Source organism: Drosophila santomea, chromosome 3L, assembly GCF_016746245.2.
Source record: "Drosophila santomea strain STO CAGO 1482 chromosome 3L, Prin_Dsan_1.1, whole genome shotgun sequence".
Taxonomy (NCBI): domain Eukaryota; kingdom Metazoa; phylum Arthropoda; class Insecta; order Diptera; family Drosophilidae; genus Drosophila; species Drosophila santomea.
The window spans coordinates 3609494-3637297 of record NC_053018.2 but is presented as its reverse complement, the minus strand read 5'-3'; the positions used below and the strand labels follow the sequence as shown (position 1 = coordinate 3637297).

At 44.0% G+C, this 27804-nt stretch overlaps 8 protein-coding genes across 8 annotated transcripts; 7 read left to right on the top strand and 1 right to left on the bottom strand.

Annotated features, from left to right (window-relative positions):
- Positions 1-848: 848 nt before the first annotated feature.
- Positions 849-3303, top strand: LOC120449576 (cuticle protein 8). Its single transcript, XM_039632130.1, has 3 exons — positions 849-997; positions 1097-1328; positions 1863-3303. Exons 1-3 carry the CDS (start codon positions 992-994, stop codon positions 2042-2044), a joined length of 420 nt encoding a protein of 139 aa, XP_039488064.1. The 5' UTR covers positions 849-991; the 3' UTR covers positions 2045-3303.
- Positions 3304-3596: 293 nt separating this feature from the next.
- LOC120449574 lies at positions 3597-5438 on the top strand. The gene is made up of 3 exons (XM_039632128.2): positions 3597-3729; positions 4346-4484; positions 4542-5438. The coding sequence occupies exons 1-3, from the start codon at positions 3697-3699 to the stop codon at positions 5309-5311; spliced, it is 942 nt and encodes a 313-aa protein (XP_039488062.1). The 5' UTR covers positions 3597-3696; the 3' UTR covers positions 5312-5438.
- Positions 5439-11646: 6208 nt separating this feature from the next.
- On the top strand, positions 11647-13852 carry LOC120449575 (adult-specific cuticular protein ACP-22). The gene is made up of 3 exons (XM_039632129.2): positions 11647-12038; positions 12903-13142; positions 13252-13852. Exons 1-3 carry the CDS (start codon positions 12027-12029, stop codon positions 13486-13488), a joined length of 489 nt encoding a protein of 162 aa, XP_039488063.1. The 5' UTR covers positions 11647-12026; the 3' UTR covers positions 13489-13852.
- Positions 13853-14417: 565 nt separating this feature from the next.
- On the top strand, positions 14418-15636 carry LOC120448330 (peroxisome biogenesis factor 2). The gene is made up of 4 exons (XM_039630284.1): positions 14418-14534; positions 14599-14676; positions 14732-15163; positions 15219-15636. The coding sequence occupies exons 1-4, from the start codon at positions 14499-14501 to the stop codon at positions 15528-15530; spliced, it is 858 nt and encodes a 285-aa protein (XP_039486218.1). The 5' UTR covers positions 14418-14498; the 3' UTR covers positions 15531-15636.
- A 45-nt stretch (positions 15637-15681) lies between these two features.
- LOC120448328 (DNA primase small subunit) lies at positions 15682-19758 on the top strand. The gene is made up of 3 exons (XM_039630280.2): positions 15682-15857; positions 18324-18492; positions 18549-19758. The coding sequence occupies exons 2-3, from the start codon at positions 18333-18335 to the stop codon at positions 19703-19705; spliced, it is 1317 nt and encodes a 438-aa protein (XP_039486214.1). The 5' UTR covers positions 15682-15857; positions 18324-18332; the 3' UTR covers positions 19706-19758.
- Positions 16142-18232, top strand: LOC120448329 (PHAF1 protein CG7083). The gene is made up of 2 exons (XM_039630281.2): positions 16142-16451; positions 16514-18232. The coding sequence occupies exon 2, from the start codon at positions 16520-16522 to the stop codon at positions 17834-17836; it is 1317 nt and encodes a 438-aa protein (XP_039486215.1). The 5' UTR covers positions 16142-16451; positions 16514-16519; the 3' UTR covers positions 17837-18232.
- Positions 19759-19767: 9 nt separating the features above from the next.
- On the bottom strand, positions 19768-21585 carry LOC120448325 (heat shock 70 kDa protein 14). The gene has a single exon (XM_039630275.2). It carries the CDS (start codon positions 21424-21426, stop codon positions 19885-19887), a length of 1542 nt encoding a protein of 513 aa, XP_039486209.1. The 5' UTR covers positions 21427-21585; the 3' UTR covers positions 19768-19884.
- A 360-nt stretch (positions 21586-21945) lies between these two features.
- On the top strand, positions 21946-27745 carry LOC120448323 (rab GTPase-activating protein 1-like). The gene is made up of 9 exons (XM_039630272.2): positions 21946-22855; positions 23154-23432; positions 23578-23761; positions 23824-24011; positions 24070-25166; positions 25221-25409; positions 25466-26185; positions 26243-26695; positions 27103-27745. The coding sequence occupies exons 1-9, from the start codon at positions 22549-22551 to the stop codon at positions 27268-27270; spliced, it is 3585 nt and encodes a 1194-aa protein (XP_039486206.1). The 5' UTR covers positions 21946-22548; the 3' UTR covers positions 27271-27745.
- The last annotated feature ends 59 nt before the right edge of the window (positions 27746-27804 follow it).

Here is a 27804-nt window from a genome sequence, read left to right as displayed (position 1 = left end):
TCCAGCGCATTTTAATATTTATAACATTCCGCTACAATCTCCTAGCTAAAAATGCCATATAATATTTATCATTTCTCGCAATCGTGGCGACAAACATTTGTCTCATGCCTCCGAAAATTATTGATTGAGCCGCGTTTGATTTGCTTAGCCATGTCAAACTATTTGCCAACACCGAAATTCCGCACACAGTTCTCCAGATCGTGGAAATAACAAACTGAAATCGGTCGCAAAAATGTCAGGCAACAAATTGCGTGGCCCGAAAGCTACGCAAGTTGGCTTGGTATTGGTTTGCCGTTGGTTTGGCGTTGGCGTGGTAATTATAACGACGCCCCGTTTGATTGCCACAGATATGGTAATAAAATATTTTTTCGGTTAAGTTGTGCGGACCCAAAACGATCGTAGTTATGTCGGCAAATCAATAAATAAAGAGCTTAGATCATTAGAGCCAATGCAAAAGTGTCGCTTTCAATTGCAGCGCCGTCATCAGCGAGAGGCAGACAAACAGTCAGCGAAACTAAGAAAACTAAGTCACCGAACGCCTTCTCAGGCCGAGAAACAAATGCCGCACCTAGCTACAGACTTTTGAGCGGGGGAACTCGGGGATCATTGTTGTGGCACATGCGTGGTATGGCATGGTACTGCAGCACTACTCCGCTGGCAACTGGCATCTAGCTCCCCCCGCACCATCAGCACCACCAGCACCACCCACCGCAACCCACCGGTGGCACAGCTGCACCGCCATCGGTCGTTCGTTCCAGTCGTCGTTGATCGGGTTGCAGTCGTCGGCGAGCGACGCGTATATAAATACTTTTGGTCATCGTTGCAGACATCAGTTCAGCTAACGATTTCGTGCTCTTAACGGTCCTCACTCACTCGAGCTCACTCCTTACAGCCTCCTCTGCAGGATTCAGCGTCCAGTCGTCCTTCGTCCTTGTTTTTAGCTACGTGTTCGCGTCGTGTGTCCGTTTGCCGTTCGTGCTCGATAATTAATATGAAGGTGTGTGCTCCCATCCCCTGCCCCCTGCCCCCAATCAACCATAGCCCAGAACCCAAGTGATTCCCCCGATCCTGATGCTCACTTCTCCATACTCTTTAGTACTTTGTTGCCATCGCTCTGCTGTTCGCCGCCACTCAGGCCGTTCCCATCGAGCTGGGCCACTACGCCCCCGCGCTGGTGCATCATGCGCCAGTCCTGACGCACGCCGTCCATGCCGTCCACGCCGAGCCGGTGGCCTATCCCAAGTACTCCTTCAACTACGGCATTAAGGATCCCCACACCGGCGACATCAAGTCGCAGGCCGAGGAGCGCGACGGTGATGTGGTGAAGGGTGAGTTATCAATGGGTTATTTACCACAATTGATAGGTATAATTCATCATGAAAGTTTAAGTATCCCAAAGTCCTCTATAAAACGAAAGACTTAGGCAACGAACTTAAATAAAGTGACTTAGGCAACGAACTTTAGAAAATCGCACTGAGCCCTATAGAAAGTCAGCGGATTTTGCAAGGCGGAACTTTTAACTTCATTTTTCTGCTAACAAACTAAAGACTTAGGCAACGAACTTGATTAAACGAGACCAATATTAAAGTGCTTTAGTACGTTATTTCATTTGATAAGAAGTTAATATGTTAATTATATAAACTTTTTATAACTAAACATTTATAGTTGAAACATAATTCTTTTTTTGTTGAAACAGTTACAAAAAATAGTAATAGTTTGCTATGTTATTTTAATGTCAATTGGGTTTTTATGTAATATTGCCTCATTGCTTATTTATAGCTATAGTCTAGACTTCACAACTTTATTTACTTTACTGACCCATTTAAAATTGTATGTCCATTGTCCATCCAACCCATTTACAGGCCAGTACTCCCTGGTTGAGCCCGATGGTTCGGTGCGCACCGTTGACTACACCGCCGACGATCACAATGGCTTCAATGCCGTCGTCCACAAGACCGCCCCCACCAAGATCATCGCCCACGCCCCCGTGCTGCATGCCGCCCCCGTGCTGGCCCACCCCCATGGCCTGCTGCATCATTACTAAGAAGCGGGAGCCTGACTTAGTCACCAAGGTGCTCTCCCTCTCGCTCTCATCCATTCACACCAGAATCTTCATAGGAACAACAACAAACAAGAAAACAAACAAAAAACCACAAAAAAAAAAAAAACAAACAACGAAAATGAAATCTTTTGTAAGTAAGCGTAGCGTAGAGTTTAGTAGACACGGACCGCCTTAGGGGGCGTGTCCCGGCACCCGGCTGATCCTGGCATGGCACAAGGACGAAGGATATAAACCGAACAGAAAACAAACCGAAATTCATAACGACTTGGCATTCGGAATGACTTGATCGCGGATGATGAACGCGCAAAGGATGACCGGAAGCGGAATTGGAGTGACAAGTTTTCCAACCGATATATGTTATTTGTTTGTATATATGTACGTACGATTAACCAGAACCGATTTCGCTGGCAGACTTTTGCACACAATGTCCCAACCAGAAATTGTACTTCAAGGACGGCAAAGGCTTCTTTTAGGACTTCTCCTCACTCTGTACATAGAACTTTATTTATACGCTTAGTTCTTTCAGTTTCCCATGCTAAACTTTTGTAATATATTTATGACTATCTCTCCTCTCTACGCTATACATTTTCCTATTCTACATCATCTTCTTTAGAAGCCTTTGCGATGACTGTCAAACTGTGGGCAGCATCCTTTAACTGCCACGCCCCTTTGAGAGCCACGGTGGGCGTGCTAAATTGTGTGCCATTGCGGGATGGCTGACAGTTTGATAGGATCTCTAGCAGAACAGGTCCTTGGAAGGCAAAGGATTGCGGCAATGGGCCGGTCATTGTGCATTAGTAGCTAGTACTCTAGGAATCCCCGCTGTTATCCTCGTGACCGCATTCCGTCTCTTTCTTTCACTCTCACCCGTCTCACTCACTCAACGACTCCCTATCTCTTCCTCTCTCTCTTTATATCTCTCACTCACTCACTCTCAGTCTGACACCTTTGTATCTAGTTTCATTTTTTGCATTTAGTATTTTTCACATTTATTGTGTATTTATAAAGAATTATGCAGCTTAATTATAAACAAACATAGAAAAACATACGAAAAAGCAACAAAAAAATAAACATTGTACTCAATTAGGAGGATAAACGAACGACAAACAAACTCTCACATGTCTCTCACGTCTCAAAAGTTCATTTGAGTCTTACATTTATGTACTATATATTCCCCATAAACATTTGTATGCAAAAACACAGCAAGAACACCAGCAGCAAACAGCAAACGAAATGCGAAAACGTTATTATGGAAATAGAAAGAAAAAACTAAAAAAAATTAATAAAAAATCATATTGAAAAAATAATGATTATCTCTTTTCTTGGGTTGGTTTTGGTTGGTTTTTGAAGCTACAGCGAAGGTTGTGAAGATTAGCATGGTTAGGAAATAATTATTATAATAATTAGCAGAGCAAAAATAAGAAAATTACTTAGCATTCCGGTGAAGTATTCCAAATGGGGATTCGCACCCACATGGAGGGCCTCTCCATTTCGTTTTAGCTTCTCGGTTCTTCAGTCTGCTATTGCCATCGAAAGTACGCGCAACTCACCGGTCAAAAATAAAATAATTATAATAATAGCACCGAAATAAATGTGATAGATCGATCTACAGGCGAGGAGCATTGAAATTCAGCATGGCCCATTCGTCAATTTTGTTTTGGTTCTTTGTAAGTGCTTAAAAATGGGCAATCGTAAAGAATTTAGTTTCATGTTCAGGAATGTTTAGTTGTGTACATTTCATGCATAAAAAAGTACTCAGACATATAAAATGTTCTGGCAGTGAAAATCAATAAAACAGTTTTACTGTGTTCTATAACATTTTTAGTTCTGAGTGTGTACTTTAAAATTGACAACAGTGTAATACATAGATATGGATTTGTTCATTATATAAAGTGAAGATAACAAAACAAAAATATTTCTTCAACATAATATATTTAGTCGATATAAATGTATTCTTTAATTTTTGACTTTCATTTTTTGATTTTTGCTATGTATATGCAGAAATAGCAAATAAAATAACTAATTGTGTGCATATATTGATATATGTATAATTCGTTTTTGTTTAATTTTGGCTCATTTGGTGGAAACACGTGTCTAATTATTTTTGGCATCACAATCAATTAATTTAACACCTAAGCTTTTTACAATTAATAAATCAATCAATCAATTAAAGATCAGAATGCAAATGTAAAATACTGTAACATTTTTTATTTATTTATTTTTTCGCTTTGCTAGACAAGCTATACGCCTTAATATATATTAATTATTTTATTTCTTCTGCAGGTTTTTGTATTGAGCACAAAAGTATACGCCGCGTACTCCAATCCATTGCCAGCAAAAGTCGAAGTATACAATCAGACTAAAGTGAAACCTGGGAAAGAAAAAGCCAAAGTGAAAAACTATTTCGTGCACGAGCCTTATGGTAGGCAACATAATAGAATCCTTGAAAATGATTTGTTCTTCTGAATTTTATTCATAGGACCCAACACATATTCCTTCGGCTATGAGATAGATGATCCACAGACGCAGAACTCTCAGTTTCGAGAAGAGAAGCGATTTGTGAATGGCAGCATCCAGGGAAGCTATGGATATGAAAGGCCAGATGGACGCATTGAGGTCACCAAATACATGGCGTCTGAGGATGGAGGTTACTCGGCCCAGATACAGATTTTTAAAGCAGGCGATGAGAAAATCAAATCAGTTTGGCCCACCGAAAGACCGGATATCCTTGTGGAGAGAAGCAAAGCGGATGCTCCTTCAAATGTCACCTGGGATCCCAAGAGCCATCTCAACGTGAGCGTCTCCCATGTGGCGGATCGTGTGGCCCAGCAGCTGAAGGAACAGCATGGTCTCGACCTAAACCACATCGATGTGACCAAGGATGTGCTAAAGCCGGCGGTGCTCGATGTAATCCAGGGCAAGGACCCAGCCAAGGGTCGCCCAGTTCAGAATCTAATTCCCCAGCAGTTTCCCATCGTGCCCTTCCAACTGCCCGCGGATCAAGAAACCACCAAGGCCACCACCACTGCAGCACCCAAGCAAACTGAAAGTTCAAAATACCACAGGGCCAAAACCAACAATGCCGAGAAGGCTCCACAAGTCGAGGAGCCGGAGGCCAGCTTACCGCCGCCCAGGCCACTGGTCAATAGCAGTCCAGGCGATGCAAATTGGCAACGGCGAACCATTGAGGCAAATCGCCGTGAATTCCTGGCCAATTTGCCCAATCTAAGTGAGGCCAGGCGAGAGTAAATGTTTGAAAATGTTTCAGCAGGCCAAACTGAATGCTTAGGAGTTTTTACAAGAAATATTAAAGAGGGGTTGTTGCCCAAATTACACGGAAAAATATTAGTTGAATAAAAATTTCTTTAAAAATATATATATAATCTTGTGGATATAATATTTATTAGTTTCTATTACATATATAAATTTATTATTTAATCGCTTAGTTATTTATTTCTTTGTGCACATGAGCAATATTAGTTAAGACAAGAGCTAGTTCCCTGAGCTAGTTATTAGGTAAGCTTCTTTCACTTTTCATTCACCACGTCTTTTGCCGATACCTTGGCCATAAAAAAGTGATCTCAATTGGGCCATAAAGGCAAAATGAGAGCCACAAAAGAATTCCATGCATTGAACGGCATAATAAGAGGTGCCGAGTGTCTGTGGCATTTTTTTGGAAAATATGTTCCGGGTGCCAAAGTGGAGCAGCCAGATTGGCGGCGTCTTGATCCCAATCTAAAGCGCTTGCCGCCTTTGAAGTTTCATTTTTTATTGCCTCTGTGGGTTAATTCGCGTCGCCCACAACGGGTCGGATTGGGTTTGGTCCGCTCTCCAGGTGGATATTCCCCCCATTCAGGAAGACATCGGTACGGATCACGTTGCAGTCAAGTGTAAATGTTTTGCCATTTAATTGCTCCAAATTTCCAAATGCGTTTCCATGCGCGCAAAACTCGAAAATAAAAACGGAAGGAAATGCGAATTGCATTTTGATTTCTGTTATCGTTTGCGCTTTCTTTTTCATCCAATGCATATTTATGCTGATTTATTATTCCATTATTGCGGCAGCTTTAATTTGTGGCACGCACACTTTTCGTAGATTGCGAAATTTCGTTGCCAAAACCACACACAGCAAACACTTTACACGGTGTTTGTTATTTTTTAGCACTTTACATTTGCACAGGCTTGATTTTTATTCACTGTGTGCTTTTATTGCCCACGATTTTGTATCTTGGCACATTCACTTTTATGCTTGACTGAAGTGGCTAAGAAATAAAAACCCATTCGGATGGGGAAAGGCCACGGATAGTTTGATATGTGTATGCAAACTCTGTTCTTAGAGATTATATAAATTATTATTCCAAAAGTCATTGCTCGCCTTTCGCATATATAATTATACCAACTGAGTAAGCCTGCATATGCATTTGCTTTATTGTATGATAATTAAACGGCTGCTACTTTCAAACCATTCCAATTCATTGGGTTTCATTGGTTTCTTTCTTTTCGGCATACATATTCGGTCATTAACTAATTGCTGAGGCAAATGGCTTGCACCACCATTACTGCCACCCCATTGAGTGGCTCTGTGAAAGTGTTTATGATTTTCTCCCTCGTTTTTTGGCTAGGGCGTGACGTATACGTAATGCAATGCGCTGGCATTACGTAGCCGCACAGTGGGCCCCACTGCACAAGTGGCACTTCAGTTGCACTTCGGTTGCACTTCAACTTAACATTGAGTTCGCGGGCGTTGTCCCTGCAGCGGCCAGCTCATAAATAAACTAATAAAACGCAATATATTTGAGCGCGGAATGGAAATATGTATGTGCAGGCTGACAACTTGATTAGGGGATCTGCAGCCGGTTTCTTGGTCCTGCCGTCCAATCGTCCGTCCCCCGAGGCGGTTGCATAAATTTAGCCATTTTATAATCTCGATATGGCACTCGAAACTGGTAAATTTCATAATATCCGGTTCGGGCGAGCTTGAAAAGTTGTTAATTTGTTGCATCTCCGCGCCGCTCGGCAGCAGGAAAAACAAAGCAGCGCCAAAAATGACAGCAATTAGCCGGCTACGGAATAAGGTAAAAGTATTTAACCTACTTTGCCGAGCCACTTCCCGCCCACTTTTTCCCCCTGGGAAACTCAGCGCTTTTCACTGCAGGAAGTGGAGAGAGAGAAAGAGAGAGAGGGAGCAAGAGACACATTCAATTGGCGCCTAATTAATGAGACGCTCTTGCCGGTGGCAGAAACCGAAAGTCCAAGGAAGTCGTCATGGGAAAACCACGCCACCAGATTTCCTCAACGCCGCCACACACTCGATGTGTGAAAATGGCAGCGGCACTTGGTGGCGAATTTAAAATATTTAACAATTAAAGCGGGCCTGTGAATGCAAAGCATAAATATTTTGATTAGTCAATGATACCATTAGAGCTGCAAGAAAATCAATTGGAAAATTGCTCAGTCGCTCGTCGTCGACTTTTCCGCGTCTTGCTAAACACACACACAAGAGTATGTTGGATGTGTTGGAAAAAAGTCTGGAAAAATGAAAACGAAAATGAGTGTCGCTCGCGACTGTCCCAGCTGCCATCTGATATGATTATGTGATTTGGCAATTTGCATTTAATTAATTTCTTCAGCTATTTATTATGTCAACGGCAGCAGCCGCGGCTTAATACCCGCGCCAGAAGTCGAGGGGAATGCCGAACGCGATGGGGCGGGTGCAATTGCTGTTACCGCACCGAATTCAAGTGAATATTATTTGTTACCGTTGAAAGGCTTTTCAGATTATGCCTCAACTCGCCAGTTATATCAGTTATATCACGGAATGCATAATCGAAGCTGACGGCGCCGTCGTGTGGATGCGATTGAGTAATGAAGAATGCCAAATCGAAGCTGACGGGGATTAGTCAGGCGTTCTGAGGATAACAAGGCATATTCAGGACATTCAATTTTATAATTACATAATTTACATATGTGAAATTAATTCCTTTTTTAAAGCGATTTGAAATAACAAACCGATTTATAAAAAAGGATTAATTTGTATACTTTATAAGAGGATAAAGACTGCATTCCACACCAACTGTTCTTAATTTCATGCATATTTCTTATAATTACCATTTATTTACCCATTAATTTGACACCTAATAACATCTCAACATAGTATCACCGGCACAGGTGAAGATGGTTTCACTGCCTCCACTTCACATTTATTGCTCATACGCACTGTGGGCTGGCTGAAAACGATCGAACAGTGAAAAAGTGAGACGGCTTGCTGTCATTACATTCGTTTGCTTTTGCACTTTAAAGTTCAATGTGCGCTGGCAATTAGCCATTTTCCTTTTGACCACGCACATTTCTCCACGAGACCGAGCCAACTAGTTACCAGTAAATTCGTGTTTGGTGCGCATTGCCTGCGAGTGAGCGAATATAAATTGCTGGTAATTGAATGCGTTGGGATGCCCTGGCAGGCACCACTGGGCTCCTCGAATGTAATTTTCAATTACAGCAGCTGCCGTTTGGGTTGCGTAAGTCCCGGCCGCATAAAAGGATAACCATTAAAAGAGCAACATCGACATCGGTGGCAGCGGTGGCCAAAAACTGTAGCCAAAGCCAATTCCCACAACAATTTTGGAAAGATGCACGCGTCGCTGGCCTGTTGAGTTGTAAGGTTTCAGCCGGGACTCTAATAAATATGAAACAATGAGACAAAAGTCAAAGTTGCCTGCTGATTGCCAGCCATTGTTGTTGTATGTTTGCAAGCGATCGCTTAAGCTACACTGAGCAAAACTACTCATACCAATCGTAGTTGGCTTGAGAAAAGAATAACGTATATGGTATTTAAATCTAATTTTAATAAAGTAAACTATTTAAATAAATATCCATATAAACTATTGTTTGAATCAAAAAATCTAGAGTAAATACAGCACAGTAGTATGTACATATGTGTAATCCTTGATATAAGACTTCATTGTAAATTAATAAACAGAAAAATGCTTTACTCTTTTTGCAGTGTAACTAACATTTTGTCCAATTGCTTTGTTTTATTTTTTTTTTTCGTCGATGTCGCAAATGTACACCAGAAATAGCTAAAGCTGCGGCTTTGGCTGTGGCCGCGGCGGCAGGAGCACTTCAACTGCTTTTGGCCAAGTTAATGCATGTACTAAATGTCTAACGGTAAATATGAGTTACTAGGTAATTGCTTGGTCTGCTTACCTGCAGCTGTTACATGCGCGCATGCGCATAACCAACAAAAACAGCAACAACGCGTCTTGACTTTTCACTTTTGTGTTTGTGAGTGAGTGGGAATTGATTGAGTAGCCAAGTGCTCTGGGTAAAAGTAAGTCAGTCCAGGCCAAAAGCAAAAAAAAAAGCAAAAAAAAAAAGCAAAAAGCGAAGTGAATCTAAGCTATAGCTAACCCAAAAATTAACACCTGCTGGCCAGCAAAATGAAAATTTGGTGTGCAGTTACAGCGACAGCGAAAAAAATTTAAGTTTTTGAGCCGATAAGTGGCAGCGAAATCAGCCGAAAAATGTTGCATATCACAAGACAAAAATGGGTGAAATGGTCAGTAAGTGAGTAGCCAACAGCGTATACCCTTACAACTTTCTATATTCATAAAGATCTATAGTGTGGTATATATGTCTGTGTAAGATATTTGGCAAATCTAAATTAGCTTAATAGATTCATGAGTTTCTATAGGAGAAGTAGAAAGTGCCTGACAATCCTTTAGGATAAAACATCGTTGTACATTCAACTTTCTGTCATATTGAATGGACTCTCTTTTGAAAATCCACCAAATTGGAGCTCCAAATTGTATCAGCAATGCGTTCAATTTGCTGCGCTTCGTCGAATTGCCAAATGCTGCGGCAGATACACTGCGGTACGTGACTGTATGTGCATCGGGTATGTGCCGCAAAGGCGACTGCAGCCGTTTGACGAGTGTGGCATGTTGACTTGCGTTATTTTTTCCACCTGCCCGCAACGCCAACGCTCTCCAGCTAAACATATAAACATATAAACTAGCAGCAGACGTAGACCCCAAAATCGTGGGCCATAATTAAGCATTTATTTTATTTGCCATATTTCTTGTGCTGCTTCGGGATTTACTGGGATTGGATTGGTAATCATCGTGAAAATATGTTTGTTTTTATCCCACCGAAGTTTTTTGTTTTGTTTTGTCATGTCTCGCAATGTTGTCAAACGTTGTCGACCATAATATAGCAATTAAAATTGTGCTTGTATTTAAGAGTACATCAACCCGATGTCACTCGTTTCGTTTTGACCAGATTGGATTGCTCCCATGGCTGATCTGCCAAAAAGAGCCATGCAAAGTGCTTGCAAAGCTGCACGAAATCCACATACACATCCAAGTAATTTCTCGAGTTATTGGCAAACAACTTGCCGATGAACTAGATTACCGAGATGGAAATGAGTTGAATGAGTGCATGATGGGCAGGAATTTGAGGGTATGGAGTTAAGTAAACAAAAGCGTGTTGAGGAATTTCCTTAAAGTTGTGGGAAAATAATGAGGATTCCATTTGTTTTTTTAAGGAGAACTGCAAAGGAGAAATTGCAAATAAAGTATATAAGATCTAGTATTAGAATTTAGGCTAACCTAATATATTTTAATGGCAGCAAATTGAATTGAAATGCGGTTGAAAAACAAAACACATTTGTGTCACTAATGCATTTGACAAAACGATTGTTTCAACCTTCGAGTTGAGAACCCCAAAGTCACAAAATTCCACGCTTCGCTGCCTAATTAGCGCCAAACAATTGCAAATTGACGAAAGACCCAAAAAAAAAAGAGGGCTAACATTGGTTAATTTTCTTTAACGCAATTGTGGCACTTAACTTTGAAGTGTAGTACGTGGCAGCCAAAGTATGTGGAGCCCACACACACAAAAGAGCTGTGAACAAAACTTCTGTTTTATGTGAAACAATTAAATATTACAAAATAGCCTGATATTGGGCCAGCCTGCAGAGCCAATTCAAATTGCTATTTACCAGTTACGAATTTACGAAAATCAGCGCATTAAAAGTGAACGATTAACCGGAGGCTAGCCGCAATAGAAGGTTGCCTCGAAAATGTTGCCCAGCAGCAGCCACGAAAATCATCAGCTCGAAATTTGGGTCAAACTGCGTTTAATGAGCCCACTTGCACGGCAACAATGCAGACCTGCAATGCAAATAGGCTGCCAAGTTGGCCAAAGCGAAAATACCAAAATATTAACAAACTTGGGTTTGGGGTAGAATGGGGATTGGTGGAGGGGAGGGATGTTGCAATGTTGCAACTGCCGATCAGCCACATCGATGACGACTTATCAACGCCATCGCATGCGTCACTAATGACACACAAAGAGTCCTGGACGACAAGCACTCGTCGAAAATGTGGAATGTGTTGTCTAAAAATTAAAAAAAATATTGTACGAATTTATAAAATTGTAGTATTTGTTTTCATTTATGAAACTTTTACCAGATTTGCATGTTGTGGTGTTTTAATTATGGTCAAAAGAAAGAAATATATTTGTAATACATTGAAAGCACTTTTTGAACATTTCTTTTTCTTTCTAAATTATTTCAAATACTCGTAGATTTTTTTAATTTTTTTGAGAATTGCGGCGAATTTTTATTCAAAGTGCATGGGGGCTGCAAACATCAAACACCAAACAATGGCAAACAACAACCACAAGTGAACTGTTTTACATTTGCTTGAAGAGACGCTCCGCTCACCAAAGACACCGAAGTCGCTGCTCCAACCACCGCCGCTTGAGCCACCGATCCACGAATCCCATCCAGCAAACCACCGAACCACCGAGCCACCGCTGCCAACCGATTCACTTTCTTCCTAACCATATAAAAGCGGCGCATTTTCGTTGCAACCACATTATTCAGTGGTGAAAAGTCGTTGCGTGCAGTCATCCAGTGATCTCCAAATAAATCGCGAGCTTAAACTCAACTCAAACTAAAATGGCTTTCAAGGTGAGCAGCAGGAGCCAAGGATAAAGGATAACGATTGTGAACAACAAACTGTACAAGAAATATATCCTCAAGGATACTGCAAAACGATCTGTGGATCAAGTGATATTAATGGATTTATATCCAAGTGATTTGGTGGTGAAGTGGAAAATGTGTTCCAAATTGGCAGCAATCATTTAAAGGATATTCATTTTGTAAATTGTGTTAATTTAAATATTTAATTATTTAGACTCACAAAAAATGCTATTTAAAATCCGAAATAGGAATACAACTATTTGCTATCCTAAAAAAAAAATGTACATGAAAAGGATTATTTACTAGAAGCTCAACAAGAGCGCTTTTTATAATAATCGTCAGGATCTCAAAACTTCAGTACCAAAAGTCGTACCTACAAAATTTGTCTAAAACCATTTTACCATTAGCTATTTTGTGGTAATTGAAAAACAAATTCAAAGGCAGCCACAAAAACCACTTTTCAAACAAAAGCCCCCATTAAAGGTAATTTTTTTAGGATGCAGAAAGAAAAACGAAATATCTGCGTTAGTTAAATAAAACTCCCCCTGAGTTTACCAACATATTTACAGGCAGCCAGTAAACCACAAAGTAACCACTAAATCCAAACAAAAGCGTCAGTCGACCACAGCAAACACTTGATTATGAATTCATTAAGACCAGCAAGAGAAAAACCTCCGAAATTTGCTTACAAAGCAGCCATAACATGGCTAGCCACTGTCTGTGGCCAGCAAGTCCTCCAAACTCACTCACCCACTCCATGTGGCCACCGCTAATTGCAGCAGTTGCAAGTCCGCACTTCGCCAACGGAAACAATTAGTTGCTAATTATGCACCCACCTATCTAATCTTGCAGTATCTGATCTTCGCCTCGGCTCTGTGCCTGAGCCTTGCTTATCCGCTGGAGCACCAGTACTACGAGGAGAGCCATGGGTACGAGCACCTGGCCCACCACGAACCGGAGCCCATCCACGAGTATGGCCACCACCAGATCGAACGCATCTCACTGGGCGAGGAGCATGGTCACCTCGAACACGCCGAGCCCCACTACGAGACCCACGAATCCCACGGACATGATGAACATGTGGACTACTATGTGAGTATAGCGTATTATCGATTGTTTTAAAGTTTATTTTGGGCCATGATCAAACCAACACTTTTTGATCAAAACGAATTTTTAACAATTTGATATTATTTCTTTACAGGCTCCTCCCAAGTACGCGTTCAAGTACGGCGTGAATGACTTCCACACCGGAGATGTCAAGTCCCAGCACGAGACCCGCGATGGCGACACCGTCAAGGGACAGTACTCGCTGGTGGAGCCCGATGGTTCCATCCGCACCGTGGACTACACCGCCGACAAGCACAATGGTTTCAACGCCGTGGTCCACAAGACCGCACCAGTGCATCATCATGAGGAGCTGCACGAGCACCATTACTAAGCCAGGACACACTGCGCACTAGAGTTAGCCAAATTGCTCATCAGCCGGAAGTGGGAGGAGGATTATGAGGACTAGGAGGAGGGACAAGCATATCCACATCGCTCGACCATGGAATCAGCTTCATATCTCGTAATTAGGACATCAGCACACACCCAGGCCAAGGATCACATCCTGTCCATGGCCATTTCATTAACATTTTGTATATTGTATTTTATTCTGTGATAGCGAATAACTTCTATGTGTATCTTCCGCTTTCAACTGATCCTTAGTCACTACCTGCTCAGACGAATTTACCAATCACTACTCGACTGTATACCTTAATCTTTAATCTATAATCTATAATCTGTAAACTGTAATGTATACTTATGCCTTCTCGTAAAACTTGTTACAGAGATCGAACGAACGAATTGAAAATTGTGTAATAAAGTGTGAATTATGTACTTTTTATAAAATCAAAACTCACCCGACCACTGGCCATATTTTTTTGTAGACGGGGCCAATCATTGAACTTGTACTCCTCAAACAAATGGCCAAATGTCTCAACTGACCAACTGGTTTATACGTTTCCAGACGTAAACGGCAATGGGCAAGATTTCCACAAATTAACAGACAACGTTAGATATATTTTCCGGCTTTCAAACGAGTTCTTCAATTCATTGATTTTTTTGGGTTTGTTTTCATTGAAATTACATAAGCCTTATTTGAAATGATAGATGAAAATGCTTCCTAAATGGTGAAAAGACCAGGAGTTTCGTCAAAATGTCGAAGTAATTGATATATAAGCTGATTTCAATTACAAATAAATAAAAAAAAACAAACATCATTGTTAAGATTAATAGTTTAAATTTGGCGGGGTTTTTCGACTTACTTTACCAGCACTGTTAAAAAATACCGATAATACCTAGTGAACTTATCGCCATCTCTAATAGTTGATAAGAAAGGGCATAGTACATGTAAATAAGAAATATATCAATGGTCAGCTAGCCGAAGGTAAAAATATAAACAAAATAATGGAGAAAAACAAATATGTACCACGTGTAAATCAGGTGAGCTAAACTTACACATTTTTCTGAATTAAAAGTATGAAAATGATACATGTTTACCTTTTAGATAGATGCCATCTATTTGAACAAGGACATTGCCCGCCTGATACGCGATAATCTGCTGGAGAACTTGCAAGCAATCTCAGTGAGTTACTAAATACCGCCATAGTTGGCCTATTAATAGCGTATATCTTTTACAGCCCGTTTTATTCGTCAAAATCCAACCGGAGCTGGACTTGCTCATTCAATCAGCCATTTGGGTTGGTTCTGTCGGCAAGCGGTGCTCCACTTTTGGCCAACAGCTTCTGGTTCTGGCGTATGATGCCGAGAAGCTGACCGTTTCCAGGCTGGTGCTCCATTTTGCCTTGACCGTCTTGCCGGGCTACGTGAAGAGCTGGGAGGAGCGGCGTTTAACCAGGCGCGTGGAGTGGTTTAGCGAGGCGATTACGTGGGCGGAGAACAGTGCCTTGGTACTGAACATCCTCAATTACTTTCGGTTCCTGAAGACAGGCCGAAAACCCACGCTGGTGGACTATCTACTGGGATTGGACTACATTAGTCTGAGGAACAACCAACGGAGGGACATTGGCTACAAGTACCTAACGAGGGAGCTGCTTTGGGGAGGATTCATGGTAAGTGCTGGTTAGATCTTGTAGTATTTTTTTTATGCAACCACCTTTATTATAGGAAATCCTCGGACTTGTGTTGCCCATCATCAATTTCCGTAAGCTACAAAGATTGCTAAAATCATGGACATTTGGTCAGGCAATTTCCGGACGACGGTTGGAGGATAGAGATGGCCCAGCTTTCTTGGCGCCGCAGATGACCCTGAGCACCACCTGCACCTTCTGTGGGGAGCGACCCACATTGCCCCACCACATGGGCTGTGGTCATATCTATTGTTATTATTGCCTTAATGCCAATGTTTTAACGGATGCCAGTTTCTGCTGCCCCAAATGCGGTTCTACGTGCCCTGAGTCGGGAATCCAAAGTGTCTGATAAATAGGAAAATAGTGCAAGTGATGGTTTTATACATGTTTTTTATTAGTTATAAGCAAAATGTGGGCTGTAAGAAATAAACAAAAAATTTTCATATTCCGCCAAATGTGTGTACTTTAAGTGTTGGCAAGCAGAGTAGTGTTGGTAGTCGTACAATACCAGCAATTATTTACAGGCACGGTGCCAGAAGTCGTGAGATTAAAACTAATAAATACTGTATAATTAAACGAAATTAAAAGGCAAAAAATAGCTTGGGTGAAGTGTTAAGCCTTGTGGATCCAAAGTAAACTGCGGACTAGCCACGCACATTCCAGTTAGGACTAAAAAGTAAGTTCTAAATCTTCATCTTTGGTATATAAAAAGCGCGCGAAAATATTAGAACAGCTGTTGCTTTCTCAACCAGCGTTGCCAAATGTGGAAAATAAATTAAACAATAATATGAAATATATTTTTAAGAAGCTGTACACGAATTGTATTCTCTAGCTTAGTTAGCACTACTAAAGGCTTGATTAATAATCATAATATTTAAGAGGCAAAGCCACACCCCATCTGTTTTGCAATTTCGCTAATCAGCTGCCCACGGCGATCTGGCAACGCTATTACTTTGTTATTATCTCATTTTTCTGCTGCGCATTTCGTCTTTGTCCGAATTTTTTTGAAGAAAACAATACAATTTATCGCTTCGCCAAGAACACGACAAGTAGTTGAAAACCCACGAATTAAACTATATTTTTGGAGTTGCGTAATTGCATAAAAATAAACAAAAGCATAACAAGCAAAAATAAGAAAACGAGCAAAACCAGAGCAAGCAATTGAAAACAGAAAGTGCTGAAATAATAACACCACATACACTTGGCCATCAACTGCGTATATATTATTGTTTAAATATATTCGCAAAGCGAGCTGATTTCACATATCAAGGTCAGTAAGTTAACGACTCGCAGCAGAAACAATAACAAACAAGGATCGCTTAAAACCCCCAGGTGAAAATGCTTGATTTGGATATCGCGCCGGAGAATTCCATGGGCTGCGATGCCTGGGAATTTGTCCTGGGCATGCACTTCTCGCAGGCCATCTCCATCATCCAGTCGCAGGTGGGCATCATCAAGGGTGTCCAGGTGCTGTACTCGGATACCATTCCCCTTGGCGTGGACATCATTATCAACCTGCCGCAGGATGGCGTTCGTTTGATCTTTGATCCCGTCAATCAGCGTCTAAAAACAATCGAGGTTTTTAACATGAAACTGGTGAAACTGCGTTATGGCGGCGTCTACTTCAACTCCCCGGAGGTGCTGCCGAGTATAGAGCAAATCGAGCACTCCTTTGGAGCTACGCATCCTGGCGTTTACGATGCAGCCAAACAGTTGTTTGCCCTCCATTTTCGCGGGCTAAGCTTCTACTTTCCCGTGGACAGCAAGCTTCACTCGGGCTATGCCCATGGACTGGGTTCTCTGGTTTTCCTGAATGGCGCCTCACCCGTCGTGTCCAAAATGTCTCTTTACGCAGGCAGTAATGTATCCGAGAACAGGGCACCACCCCTACCCTTGACCTGCTATCACCGCCAGATGTATTTGGAATCGGCCACTGTTCTCCGAACCTCCTTTGGCCACACGAAGGGGCTGAAGCTGAAGCTCTTCACTGAGGGTTCTGGAAGAGCTTTGGAGCCACGCCGCCAGTGCTTTACGCGAGAGCTGCTCTTCGGCGATAGCTGCGAGGATGTGGCCACCAGTCTAGGAGCACCCAATCGTATTTTCTTCAAGAGCGAGGACAAAATGAAGATACACAGTTCGAGTGTCAATCGACAAGCGCAGAGCAAGCGAAGCGATATTTTCTTCAACTACTTCACACTTGGTATCGATGTGCTCTTTGATGCACGAACGCAGACCTGCAAGAAGTTCATTCTGCACACCAACTATCCCGGGCATTTCAACTTTAACATGTACCATCGCTGCGAGTTCCAGTTCCTGCTGCAGGCGGATCATCCTTCAATGAGCGACAGTGGTCACGATCTGGTGACGCCGACAAAGCAAGACCATGTGAACATAACCGCCTACACGAAATGGGACGCGATCAGCAGCGCATTGGCCACCTCAGAGCGGCCAGTGGTGCTGCATCGCGCCAGCTCGACGAACACGGCGAATCCGTTTGGTTCCACCTTCTGCTATGGCTACCAAGACCTGATCTTCGAAGTGATGCCCAACAGCCACATCGCCTCGGTAACGCTCTACAATACCGCACCTCCCAGGCAGCCAGCGCATTCCTGGCAGCAGCACAAAATGCAGGACATTCGCCTCACAGTGGCCTAGACTTGTGGGATTTATTGGGCTCCTTTCGCTGCTCCATGATGCTGAACAAGGGAACGCCCGCCTGTCGTGCTCTAATCTTTAAGCTGCAACAATGATCTAACCTAGCCGTAAAATAGACTCATACATTATATAGTAATATATATATACATGGTCCACGTAGATTTCCAATGTAAACTAAGCCAATCATCGGACGAACTCTCTGACCATGTTCATTCTGCGGTATTCCATTGCGATAGCTCGATTCGATTTGTTTCGACCCATAACTGACAATTAATTAGCCTCTTACTTTTAAAAAATGCATGTCGTTAATATATTTCAGTACTTTAAGCTCCAATCGTGTATCTCTCTTTGAAAAAGAAAAAATCAGCAAAAAAAATATATAAATATAAGGTTTCGACAAAAAATGTAATGGTTTTGATTTCTGTACGGTCATTAGTAATCGCTTTATTTATTTGATTTAATCATTAAATATATGGTTTATTTTCAGTTACTCAAAATGCCCGAACAAGTCGCAGATCAAGAGAATCAGGCTCCACAGCAACAGACGACTGCTGTGCATGCCTACAACCCCGAGGTCCTGCAGGATATGTTGCCCGTGTACTACAGGCGCCTGTTTCCCCACATGCCCTTCTACCGTTGGCTCTCCTATGGCTTATGTAAGTGCATCCAACTGCAATCCCTAAACGCAGCCTTTGATCATTACACTTTTCAGCTGAGGATGCCATCTTTTCCAATCGCGAGATCTCGTTTACACTTCAGGACGATATCTACATACGTTATCTGTGCTTTGACACCCAGGCTGAATTGGAAAAGGAGATCTGCTCGAGGAATCCTGTTAAGATTGACATAGGTCCAGTGATGCATACCAAACCCAAAAACCATCGTTCAATTCCTGGCGGCTTAACGCCCGTGCAACGTGAGTTGGTTTTTGATATCGATATGACGGACTACGACGATGTGCGTACCTGTTGCTCTGGAGCAGAGGTGTGCCTCAAATGCTGGAAGTTTATGGTGCTGGCTGCCAGGGTTATAGATGTCGCTCTGCGGGAGGATTTCGGTTTTGAGCACATTATCTGGATATTCTCCGGTAGACGAGGTATCCATTGCTGGGTCTGCGACCATCAAGCTCGTCATTTGGACGGACGTGGTCGCTACGCTGTGGCGGAATACCTTAACATTATTACCTATGCCAATTTCTCGGGTAGCAATTCACCCAGATGCGCAATGGGAGAGCGACCGCATCATAGCATAAAGAGAGCCTTGAAGATAGTAGAGCCCATGTTCGAGGAGATCGTACTGGAGGAACAGAATCTTTTTGGGACTCCCAAGGGAGTGACCAAACTACTTAACATGGTCCACGATGACTCTGCACGTGGCGAACTAGAATCTTATCTGCAAAAGAATGTGGAGGATGGAGCCCACTCTCGACTCGTCTGGGAGAGCTTCATTAAGTATGCCAGCTCTATGAGAACTTCCGCAGCAAATGCCTGGAGTCGTAAGCTGAAGAACATTGTGAGCGAGATCCAGCTCGGACTGCTCTATCCTCGTTTGGACATTAACGTCACTAGGGGATTCAACCATTTGCTGAAGGCCCCGTTTTGCATACATCCCGCCACTGGAAAAGTGTGCGTTCCATTTAGTGTAAGTGCTGTAGCCAAGTTTGATCCCACCACAGTGCCCACCATCACCCAGTTGCTGCACGAGATCAACGCTTTTGATGATAAGAGCAAGAGCTACATGGAGGCGCCGGAGGATAAGAGTCGCATCAAGGATCATAAGAAGACTAGCATGTTCAAGGGTGTGGTGGTTTTCGAGGAATTCCTGAGAAAACTAGAGCGCAGCCAGAAATCTGCCAGTTTGCAGTTTTGATTATAATTTTAAAATCTATGATAAGGAAATAAAGGTTAATGAATATTTCAGTATGCACACACTTTTTCGTTTGCCGCTTTCGTATTTATCTTTATTAGGTTTTTGTATCGTAATCATTAGGCTAGCAACAATAAATAGTCTAGGCGACATCGCACCGATCCCGGTTCACAATCCGGCTCTCACATGCAGCGCAGTCGCACCAGCGGCACCACGTTGCCATCCTTATCGTCCACATCTACCTCAACCTCTAGCTGGTAAAGGCCATCCTCCGGTGTCGTGCTGTCGGGCAGACGGGCCAGTATCTCGCTCTCTCCAGTTCGCAGCTTAAACGAAGCAGTTCCTTTGCTTATGTCGTCACCCTCTCCCTCCTCTGATTGAGGCAGTGATATCCGTATCTTGGCGGGCAGAACACTACCTCTGCCCAGGACCAACTTGGCGTTAGATTCGTCATTGCCGTGCCAAATGTACAAGTCATCCTCAGCCACCACGCAATCCTCTTCCTTGTGAAGCTGCTGTTCGAGGGGGTCAATTAGGCAGACAGCTTGGCGCGCACAGCCGATGGCCACCACTTCGTCCGCCGAATGGCTGTTGTGGAGCTTCGCGTCCGGGAAGCGGGCCCCTACTGCCGCCTGAAGTTTGGGTATTTGCATTGTGGCGCCGAGTAGAACGATGTCATCAATTTTACTCAATCCAGGATGCTCCTTTTGCGCCTGCTCCACACATTCGCCCAGTTGCTGAATGAGGTTATTGATAACTGGCTGGATGAGGCTCTCAAAGCGAGCACGCGACATCTGGGCATTGTAATCAACGCCGTCCATCAGGGAGTCGATATAAAGTTGCGTGGAAGGCATAGTGGTCAGGATGTGTTTGCAGTTGGCGGCGGCAGTGCGGATTTTGGCCACTGAGCGACGAGACTCATGCGGATCTAGCTTGTACTTGCGGCGGAACTCCTCGCAAATGAACTGCACCAAGGCCTCGGTGAATTGCCGGCCACCAATGGGGAAGGGTCCGAAAGTGGCCAGCTGGACGAACAGGCCATTTTGGACGGCATAAAAGGCGATGTCACTGTATAAGCCACCGCATTTGATTGTCAGCACATGGCGGAGCTCTTCCGTCTGCTCCTCGCCGATACTGTAGCCTAGAACGGCGGCCGTGGGTTCGTTAATAATCTGGGCCACGTGGAAACCAGCGGTTTGAGCGGCATCTGCTAACAGTTTGTAGGCCGAGGCGGGATAGTAGCTGGGTATGGAGAGCACGGCGATGGGTGCCTGTTCCCCGTCCGTGTGATATTGATGGGCCAGCTCCAGCTCAGCGCGCAGCAGCTCCACCGTCACCTGATAGGCGCTGAGGTCCTTGGTCACAACTCTGTCGTCCTGGTCCTCCTTTTCGGAGGGTACAGTGTGCTCCATCCGGAACATCAGCTCCTCCTTGTCAAAGTCGCAGGGAATTTCCCGCAGCGCACTGGACAGTTTCTCATCAGTGAGCTGTTCCTTAGGCTGAAGCAGCTGAAAGCTGTGGGCCACCGCCTGGCGCGGACGGGTGGCCATCTTCTGCTTGGCCGTAAGGCCACATTCGATCTCCGAGACTCCGTCCCAGAGAAGGCATGCCTGGGACACTCGATCGCCCTGTTTGTTGGCGATCACCTCCGCCTTGCCATCCGCGCGCACGTGGGCGATGCAGAGCGTGCTGTTGCCAATTTTGATGCCAAATCGCGGCCACATCTTTGGGGAGTCGGTTTCGGAGGCAGAAGTACTCGGATTTAAGGAATAATCTTAACAAAATGCGACGAATAAACGCGCACGTTTTTTTCCAGCACGCGCGGTAGTGTTGTATGACAGAGTATTTTGCAACACTGGCGGGGTATTATGTCACGGCGATGTCACTTTTTCGATATATACGTATAGCAAGTTTAATACCAATTTTGATTTTATATGTCTTCAATATTTTCCATAAATCACATGAGACGTGAAAGTTAAAGATATTTGTTCTTCAAATTACAATAAAAAAGAATTTCATGTTTATATAAATTTATTTATGATATAGCGTACAAGGATTTTCTAAACAAAACTATTTTGTGCTATTTGGATATTTAGACTGCTTCAAACAATTTTTTAAGCATTGAAAATAACTAGTCGATTTAATCGATAGGAACATTTCCTCTTACTTTCAAGAAGTAGTATTGAAAAACGCAAAGCAGCTGTTTTCTATCGATAGGAATCGATCTACTGCGGGCCATCACTATCTGAAAAATATGTAAACAAAACAGACGGAAAATCGCAAGAAAATTGCTTAAAACCCGATAAAAATCACATCAGTACAAGGCCAAAACAATGTAAAACAGTTCTTTAAGGTGTAGGCCATAATATATTAACCAAAGTGTTAGCAGAAATCAGCTACATGCACTGAAGTAACAAAAAATCCATAGGAATCCAAGCGCAGAGGCAATAGAAGCAAACTGTTGACCCCGCCGACCCCACCGTCCACCACCCTCTTGAAGGCCCAACCCCCCAAGTCCCCCAGCGAAGTGGGCACTGTGTGACATACATGCGCGTGTGTGTACGCCCCCAAAAAGACAACCAAACCGTACCGATTCGTCATCGATTTACGGCGGAACCAAGCCAAACAATGCGACTCGGCTGAAAATTGGACAAATTAAAAACGAAATCTATTAAAAGCGTGTGCGAGTGCGTGGCCTTGGAACAGAAATTGATTTGTTTACCTGCCCTGAAAATGCGCAATTCTTAGGGCTTACGAATAAAGAAAGTCGGAATACATTGCACACACACAACAAAGAGTAACCCATTTGGGAGTGCCTGGAACTGAGGCAACCTTGAGTGTTTGGAATGGATGATAATCTGAGCACCAAGTCCTCGGAATCCTCGATAACAACCAGCGGGGAGTACGAAATAGTTACCGACAGCAATGTGGCCAGTCCCATGGAGCGGGTGAAGCAGGTTGTCAACCCGGAGGGGACTCAGCCAGCAGTGGGAGGCAAGCCGCCCACTTCTCTGAGTGCTCTGGCTCTGTCTTCTCCCGAAGCTGGGGGAGATCGCTCGCCCACACTGGACATGGCCCATAATCGCAACCTAAGCGACATGCAGCACGAGATGACGGACGCCCTCAAAGATCTGGAGTTGGAACGCGGCGTAGGTGAGTGAAGACACACAACTGAGAGGGTGGAATGGGTTGCCCTGGGTAGCCTGAAGTAAACTCAGTCGCTGCCCAACGCCAGCTGTGCACACAACGTCGCGGTCGCTCCAGTATTGGAAACACCAATCGTTTGCTAAGCCTAACCAGCTGCAATCTTATCGGCGCAGAGCCGTAGTGCTACGCTGTCATGGAAACAACGACAAACAAACCGAATAATAATACTTCCCTTAAACAAAATTCCGCATAATTCGGCATTTGTTATTGCTCGTCGCGTAATAGACAATTTACATATTTGCAGCTGCCACTGGGGAGAAGTCAGCGCCACGTCTCCCGAGTCACCAGCAAAAGTCTCTGACTCTACCGCTCACGGGCTCCGGCGGGAGATCTGCCGATCCCGAGATGCGTTTCCCCTGCACCTTGTTCTCACCCAAGAGCGAGGAGACCCTCGACGATGCCTCCAGCTCAAACAGAGTGGGCCATTCAGTGTTCTATGACTGCATAGACTCTAGTCCCGCCTGCGTGGAGGAAAAACACGATGCCATGAAGCCGGAGAAGGGCGACACCACCGACGAGGAGGGTGAGCAGATTTCTTAACTATGTTATAATTCCGAATATCAAAGGGTAATCCAGAGATTTGTCTATAAACTCTTTTGTTACGAAAGCCATTATTCATTTTACCAGAAATTTAATTGAGCTTGTTGTTCTTTTATTGTCTTTTTCAGTTTCTGAAATCGATCAGGGCTGCACCATATTTTCCGGAGTCACCTATCTGGGAGCAGCCAACATTAATGCCCCCAAATCCGAGACGGAGGTATATCGCATCATGGGAGAGCTGAACAGTGGCTCCAAGTCGGTGGGGCTAAAGATCACTGTGAGCATACCCAATTGCTCAGAAGGCCTGGTTGTGTGAGTAAAGTTTTCACTGCCCCGTGATTGATTCACTGAACGTCATAATGCTCTTATTACAGCCTCCACGATGCGGAGAGCAATACTATTATTGCCACTTATGAGATATCCAGCATTATCTTGTACTATCGAGGACCAGTGGACACGGTGGAAAACGGATGCTTTGCATTCACTTGGCTCCACGGCGATGCATTGTTTCAGTGCCATGTGTTTCGGTGCCATATTCCCGAAGCGGTTAATCAAGTCAGCGGTGAGTCAGATCATACAGTGATTTCATCCCCCGGTTTATTTTAAATCTTCACCCACAGCCTGCTTCCAGAAGGCATTCCAGACTTATCCGCCCAGCATGAGTTGCAGCCTTAATTCGGCCGTTGACATGGCCAACTCGGTAACCTCCGATTTAAGCGGGAATCCTTTAAACACGGCTGGATATGAGTTCATAGTCTCGTTAGAGATCCGTGAGCGGGTAGCAAAGAACTCGTATGCAGCAGTTCCTCGCGATAGGGGATGCTTCAAGCTACGGGCGAACACAGATAAGGAGGTGTGCATCACAGTCAAACAGACTCCGTCAAACGTTCTTCAACCATTGCATATCGAACGATGTTTCGGTGTCCTAGTGGCACCCGGAAAACTAGTAGTCCAAAAGGATATGCATTTGATCGACATGCACAGCATGGGTTACATACAGCCGGGCGGAACAGGAGTAACAAGCGAATCGGACAGCAATGCCCAGCAGAGTTCCACATGGCCCTATACAATTCGAGCTGAATGGAAAGCCCAGGAAAAGGCCTTTGAGCAGTTAAATCTTGAGTCGTCCAAGACCAATCTCACTGTGGCCGTAGACATTGTGATGCGACGCATACAGGAACCGGTTAGGTTCGTCATCGAGACCCCAGTGACCATTCAGTCAGCGAGCGAAATGCGTATTATGGACCATTTTATGTCGAAGCGACCCATGACACTACGTTTCTATTTGCATCTAAAGCGCACCGACGAGTCCAATTGGAAAGTGAATAGCATTGATCCCTCTGAGGAAATTACGGAGCAGCCGGGTCACCAGCAAAGCTCTTCCCTGCTCAAGATGGGTATGAATAATCTATCGCGCATTGTGCGCAGTTCGTCCATTGCCTCAATTGAGGATGATTGCCCCTCGGACTACAGCAGCGATGGAGATGAGCCGTTGCTGAGTGGCACTGGCGAAGTATCCAAGGATTGCTCGCAGGACACGCTCGACGAGTGGGATCCCATTCTGCGGGAGTGGGACTCCGAGAAAAGACCGAAAAACTTGGCGCCTTTAGTTCGCCTCGGCGTTCCAGAAGCACTGCGTGAAAAGATCTGGCAGAAACTAGCTAACGTCGAGGGCAGGATGGAGATGAACGACAAGTACAAGATCTTAATCACCAAAGTGAGTATTAACGCTATCAATTTGAAAATAAATTAATTGGTAATTTACTTATAGGAAACCAAATGTGAAACCGTTATACAGCGGGACATCCATCGCACTTTTCCGGCGCACAAATGCTTCAAAGAAATTGGCGGCTCTGGCCAAGATGCACTTTTTAAGGTGTCCAAAGCGTATGCCGTTCATGACAGCGAGGTTGGATATTGTCAAGGTCTAAGTTTTATAGCAGCTAGTCTGCTCCTTCATGTAAGTAATTGATCTACTTTACCTAGAATGAATGCTTAACACATACTTCTCATTAGATGCCGGAGGAGGATGCGTTCTGTGTTCTGGTAGCACTTATGTACGACTATGGGCTTCGTGATCTCTACAAAGCCGGATTCGAGGTCCTTTACCTTCGTCTCTACCAACTGGAGCGATTGATCAAGGATCAGCTGCCCAAGCTGCATGAGCACTTCACGGCCTGCGGCATTGAGACGCACATGTACGCCTCCCAATGGTTCCTAACCTTATATACAGCACGATTCCCATTGTGTTTCGTGTTCCACGTGCTGGATGTCTTTCTGCTGGACGGACTACCTGTGCTCTTCCAGGTGGCCGTAACTCTCTTATCAATCTGTGAATCCGATTTGCGGCAGCTTGATTTCGAGGGCATTCTAAAGTATTTCCGGGTAACGTTGCCGAAGAAGTGCCGCAGCTCCAGTCAGGCACGCAAGGTGATGAAACAAGCCTGCGAGCGTAAGATAAAAAAGTTGAAGCAGTACGAGGAGGAGTTTCTGCTAAAGAAGCAGCACAAGGAGCGCCTAGAGAAGGAAGCACAGATTTACGAGAATCGTTTCGGCGAGGAGAGGCGCAAAATGCAGGCGGAAATCGACGCATTGAATAAACAACTCACTTCCGCCAAGGAGCGAGCTGTGGAGAAGGAGAAGAAGCACACAGGCATTATACAGGAATACAAGCAAATCATACAGCGCCAAGAGCAGGACATGAACACTCTAAGCGAGACTCTAGGAAAAGTGATGGTGGGTTGTTTTGTTATATGAATCGTACAGGATATTTATTTCTTGATTCCTCTTCAGCACATGGTTTCCAATTGCCAGGATTGTCAGCAGCAGATCGACGCCGGCAATGACAACGCTAAGTCAGACGACAGCAAGGCCAGGCGGCAAACCGATGCCATGCGGAATGCCAATGAGCATCCACTGGGGCCACTTGATCCGCTAAACGCTGCATCGCAACGCATACGCGAACTAGAGTTGGAGCTGGCCCAGGCCAAGCTGGCCCAAGTGGAAGCCGAGTGCAAGAACCAGGACCTGAATCATCAGCTCAGCAACACGCTCAGTGAACTGCAGACCAACCGCAACAGCTGGCAGCCCTGGCTATCGAAGACCTTCAATTCGCTGCAGGAGAAGGTAACCACCCGAAGCGGCCATCGGGATAATGGCGGTGGCGGACCGATGCCCACATTTCAATCCTACATGGGCCAGGCGCCAACTACTCTGAGCGAGGCCAGCTCCCCCAGCGGCAATCAGGTAACCTAGAGTCCAGTGATCCGGCCAACTGTTAGTACTGAAATTTCTTCAGTTTATTATTTATAAGTTTTTGTATGTATAATTTCTATAATTAAGATATTAGTTATCAGCCCGTGAGCTGAGCTCCAGGAATGTTTTCGAAATACTTTAAGCTACCTGGGAATACCCAGCCATTACTTATCATTGATTAATTTAATTACGCGCGTAACCTCACACCATGACATACATTGAGAATCTTTATTTAGTCGACTTTACACAGGCATTGAAGCTTTCTGCTGTTTCTTTTTTAGTACCATGAACTTATGCTTATGATTTCATTGATATTTTGATATTTTGCGTTGCAAATAAAACCCCGTGTATATAACATACTGAATAAGATTCTTTTGGTTCCTCGAACGGCTGCCCAGGAGTACAAGACCTTTGCATTTGCGTCGGTGGGAGGTTCGCCGAAGTTGCCCAGCAAATTTCAGGCCAACAAGCTGCGCAACAGCATTGACAGTCTGCGCAATATAGTGGTGCCCATGGACACCGGCAAATCGCTAGCCGAGAATCTCAAGCAACAGCTGCAGCAGTAGGATCAGCAGTGCGGAATAGATACAGATAGAACGTAGGAGGATCTGGATAGCAGGCAGACCTACGGCATTGACTACGTCTGGTATTATTTATCATATTCGTCTATAAATACATATACAAATGTGCATTTTGATTTCCATATACTATATGTACGCGAGTAATAGATTTTTATTATTTTGCACTTTGAGGCACCCGAAAGGCAGTGCTGGTCAGGATGTGCCCCAGATCAATTAGTGGGTTGAAGTGAATCTTGGGCGATGGATGTTCGTTGTTATTTGTGATCTGATCTGGGGCACATATTGACTTGCTCTGGCACATGCTACACGTATAACGGCTATAAATAAATAAACAAATAAAATGCTAATTAATGTAATTATTTATTCCTTTTTGTGGTGTGGTACATATAATAAAGATTACAGACGTTGAGTCCTGTTCCCGATTTAGATAAAGCTCGATGAAGTTGTAATTAATTAATAATTGCAATAATAACATTCGCGTAAGGAACAGGCTTATTTATATGTGACTAGATCCCGACC

What these genes read in the sequence shown, in the direction of transcription:
- LOC120449576 (XM_039632130.1), top strand. An exon ending in CGACGGTGATGTGGTGAAGG is followed by an intron (nt 1,329 to 1,862) that starts GTGAGTTATCAA and finishes ACCCATTTACAG; the next exon opens with GCCAGTACTCCCTGGTTGAG.
- LOC120449574 (XM_039632128.2), top strand. Translation starts at nt 3,697, where the DNA reads ATGGCCCATTCGTCAATTTTGTTTTGGTTCTTT. An exon ending in CAATTTTGTTTTGGTTCTTT is followed by an intron (nt 3,730 to 4,345) that starts GTAAGTGCTTAA and finishes TTTCTTCTGCAG; the next exon opens with GTTTTTGTATTGAGCACAAA. An exon ending in TTTCGTGCACGAGCCTTATG is followed by an intron (nt 4,485 to 4,541) that starts GTAGGCAACATA and finishes TTTTATTCATAG; the next exon opens with GACCCAACACATATTCCTTC.
- LOC120449575 (XM_039632129.2), top strand. An exon ending in ATGAACATGTGGACTACTAT is followed by an intron (nt 13,143 to 13,251) that starts GTGAGTATAGCG and finishes ATTTCTTTACAG; the next exon opens with GCTCCTCCCAAGTACGCGTT.
- LOC120448330 (XM_039630284.1), top strand. Translation starts at nt 14,499, where the DNA reads ATGGAGAAAAACAAATATGTACCACGTGTAAATCAG. An exon ending in ATGTACCACGTGTAAATCAG is followed by an intron (nt 14,535 to 14,598) that starts GTGAGCTAAACT and finishes TTTACCTTTTAG; the next exon opens with ATAGATGCCATCTATTTGAA. An exon ending in AGAACTTGCAAGCAATCTCA is followed by an intron (nt 14,677 to 14,731) that starts GTGAGTTACTAA and finishes TATCTTTTACAG; the next exon opens with CCCGTTTTATTCGTCAAAAT.
- LOC120448329 (XM_039630281.2), top strand. Translation starts at nt 16,520, where the DNA reads ATGCTTGATTTGGATATCGCGCCGGAGAATTCCATGGGCTGCGATGCC.
- LOC120448328 (XM_039630280.2), top strand. Translation starts at nt 18,333, where the DNA reads ATGCCCGAACAAGTCGCAGATCAAGAGAATCAGGCTCCACAGCAACAG. An exon ending in TTGGCTCTCCTATGGCTTAT is followed by an intron (nt 18,493 to 18,548) that starts GTAAGTGCATCC and finishes TACACTTTTCAG; the next exon opens with CTGAGGATGCCATCTTTTCC.
- LOC120448325 (XM_039630275.2), bottom strand. Translation starts at nt 21,426, where the DNA reads ATGTGGCCGCGATTTGGCATCAAAATTGGCAACAGCACGCTCTGCATC.
- LOC120448323 (XM_039630272.2), top strand. Translation starts at nt 22,549, where the DNA reads ATGGATGATAATCTGAGCACCAAGTCCTCGGAATCCTCGATAACAACC. An exon ending in GGAGTTGGAACGCGGCGTAG is followed by an intron (nt 22,856 to 23,153) that starts GTGAGTGAAGAC and finishes ACATATTTGCAG; the next exon opens with CTGCCACTGGGGAGAAGTCA. An exon ending in AGCGGTTAATCAAGTCAGCG is followed by an intron (nt 24,012 to 24,069) that starts GTGAGTCAGATC and finishes CTTCACCCACAG; the next exon opens with CCTGCTTCCAGAAGGCATTC.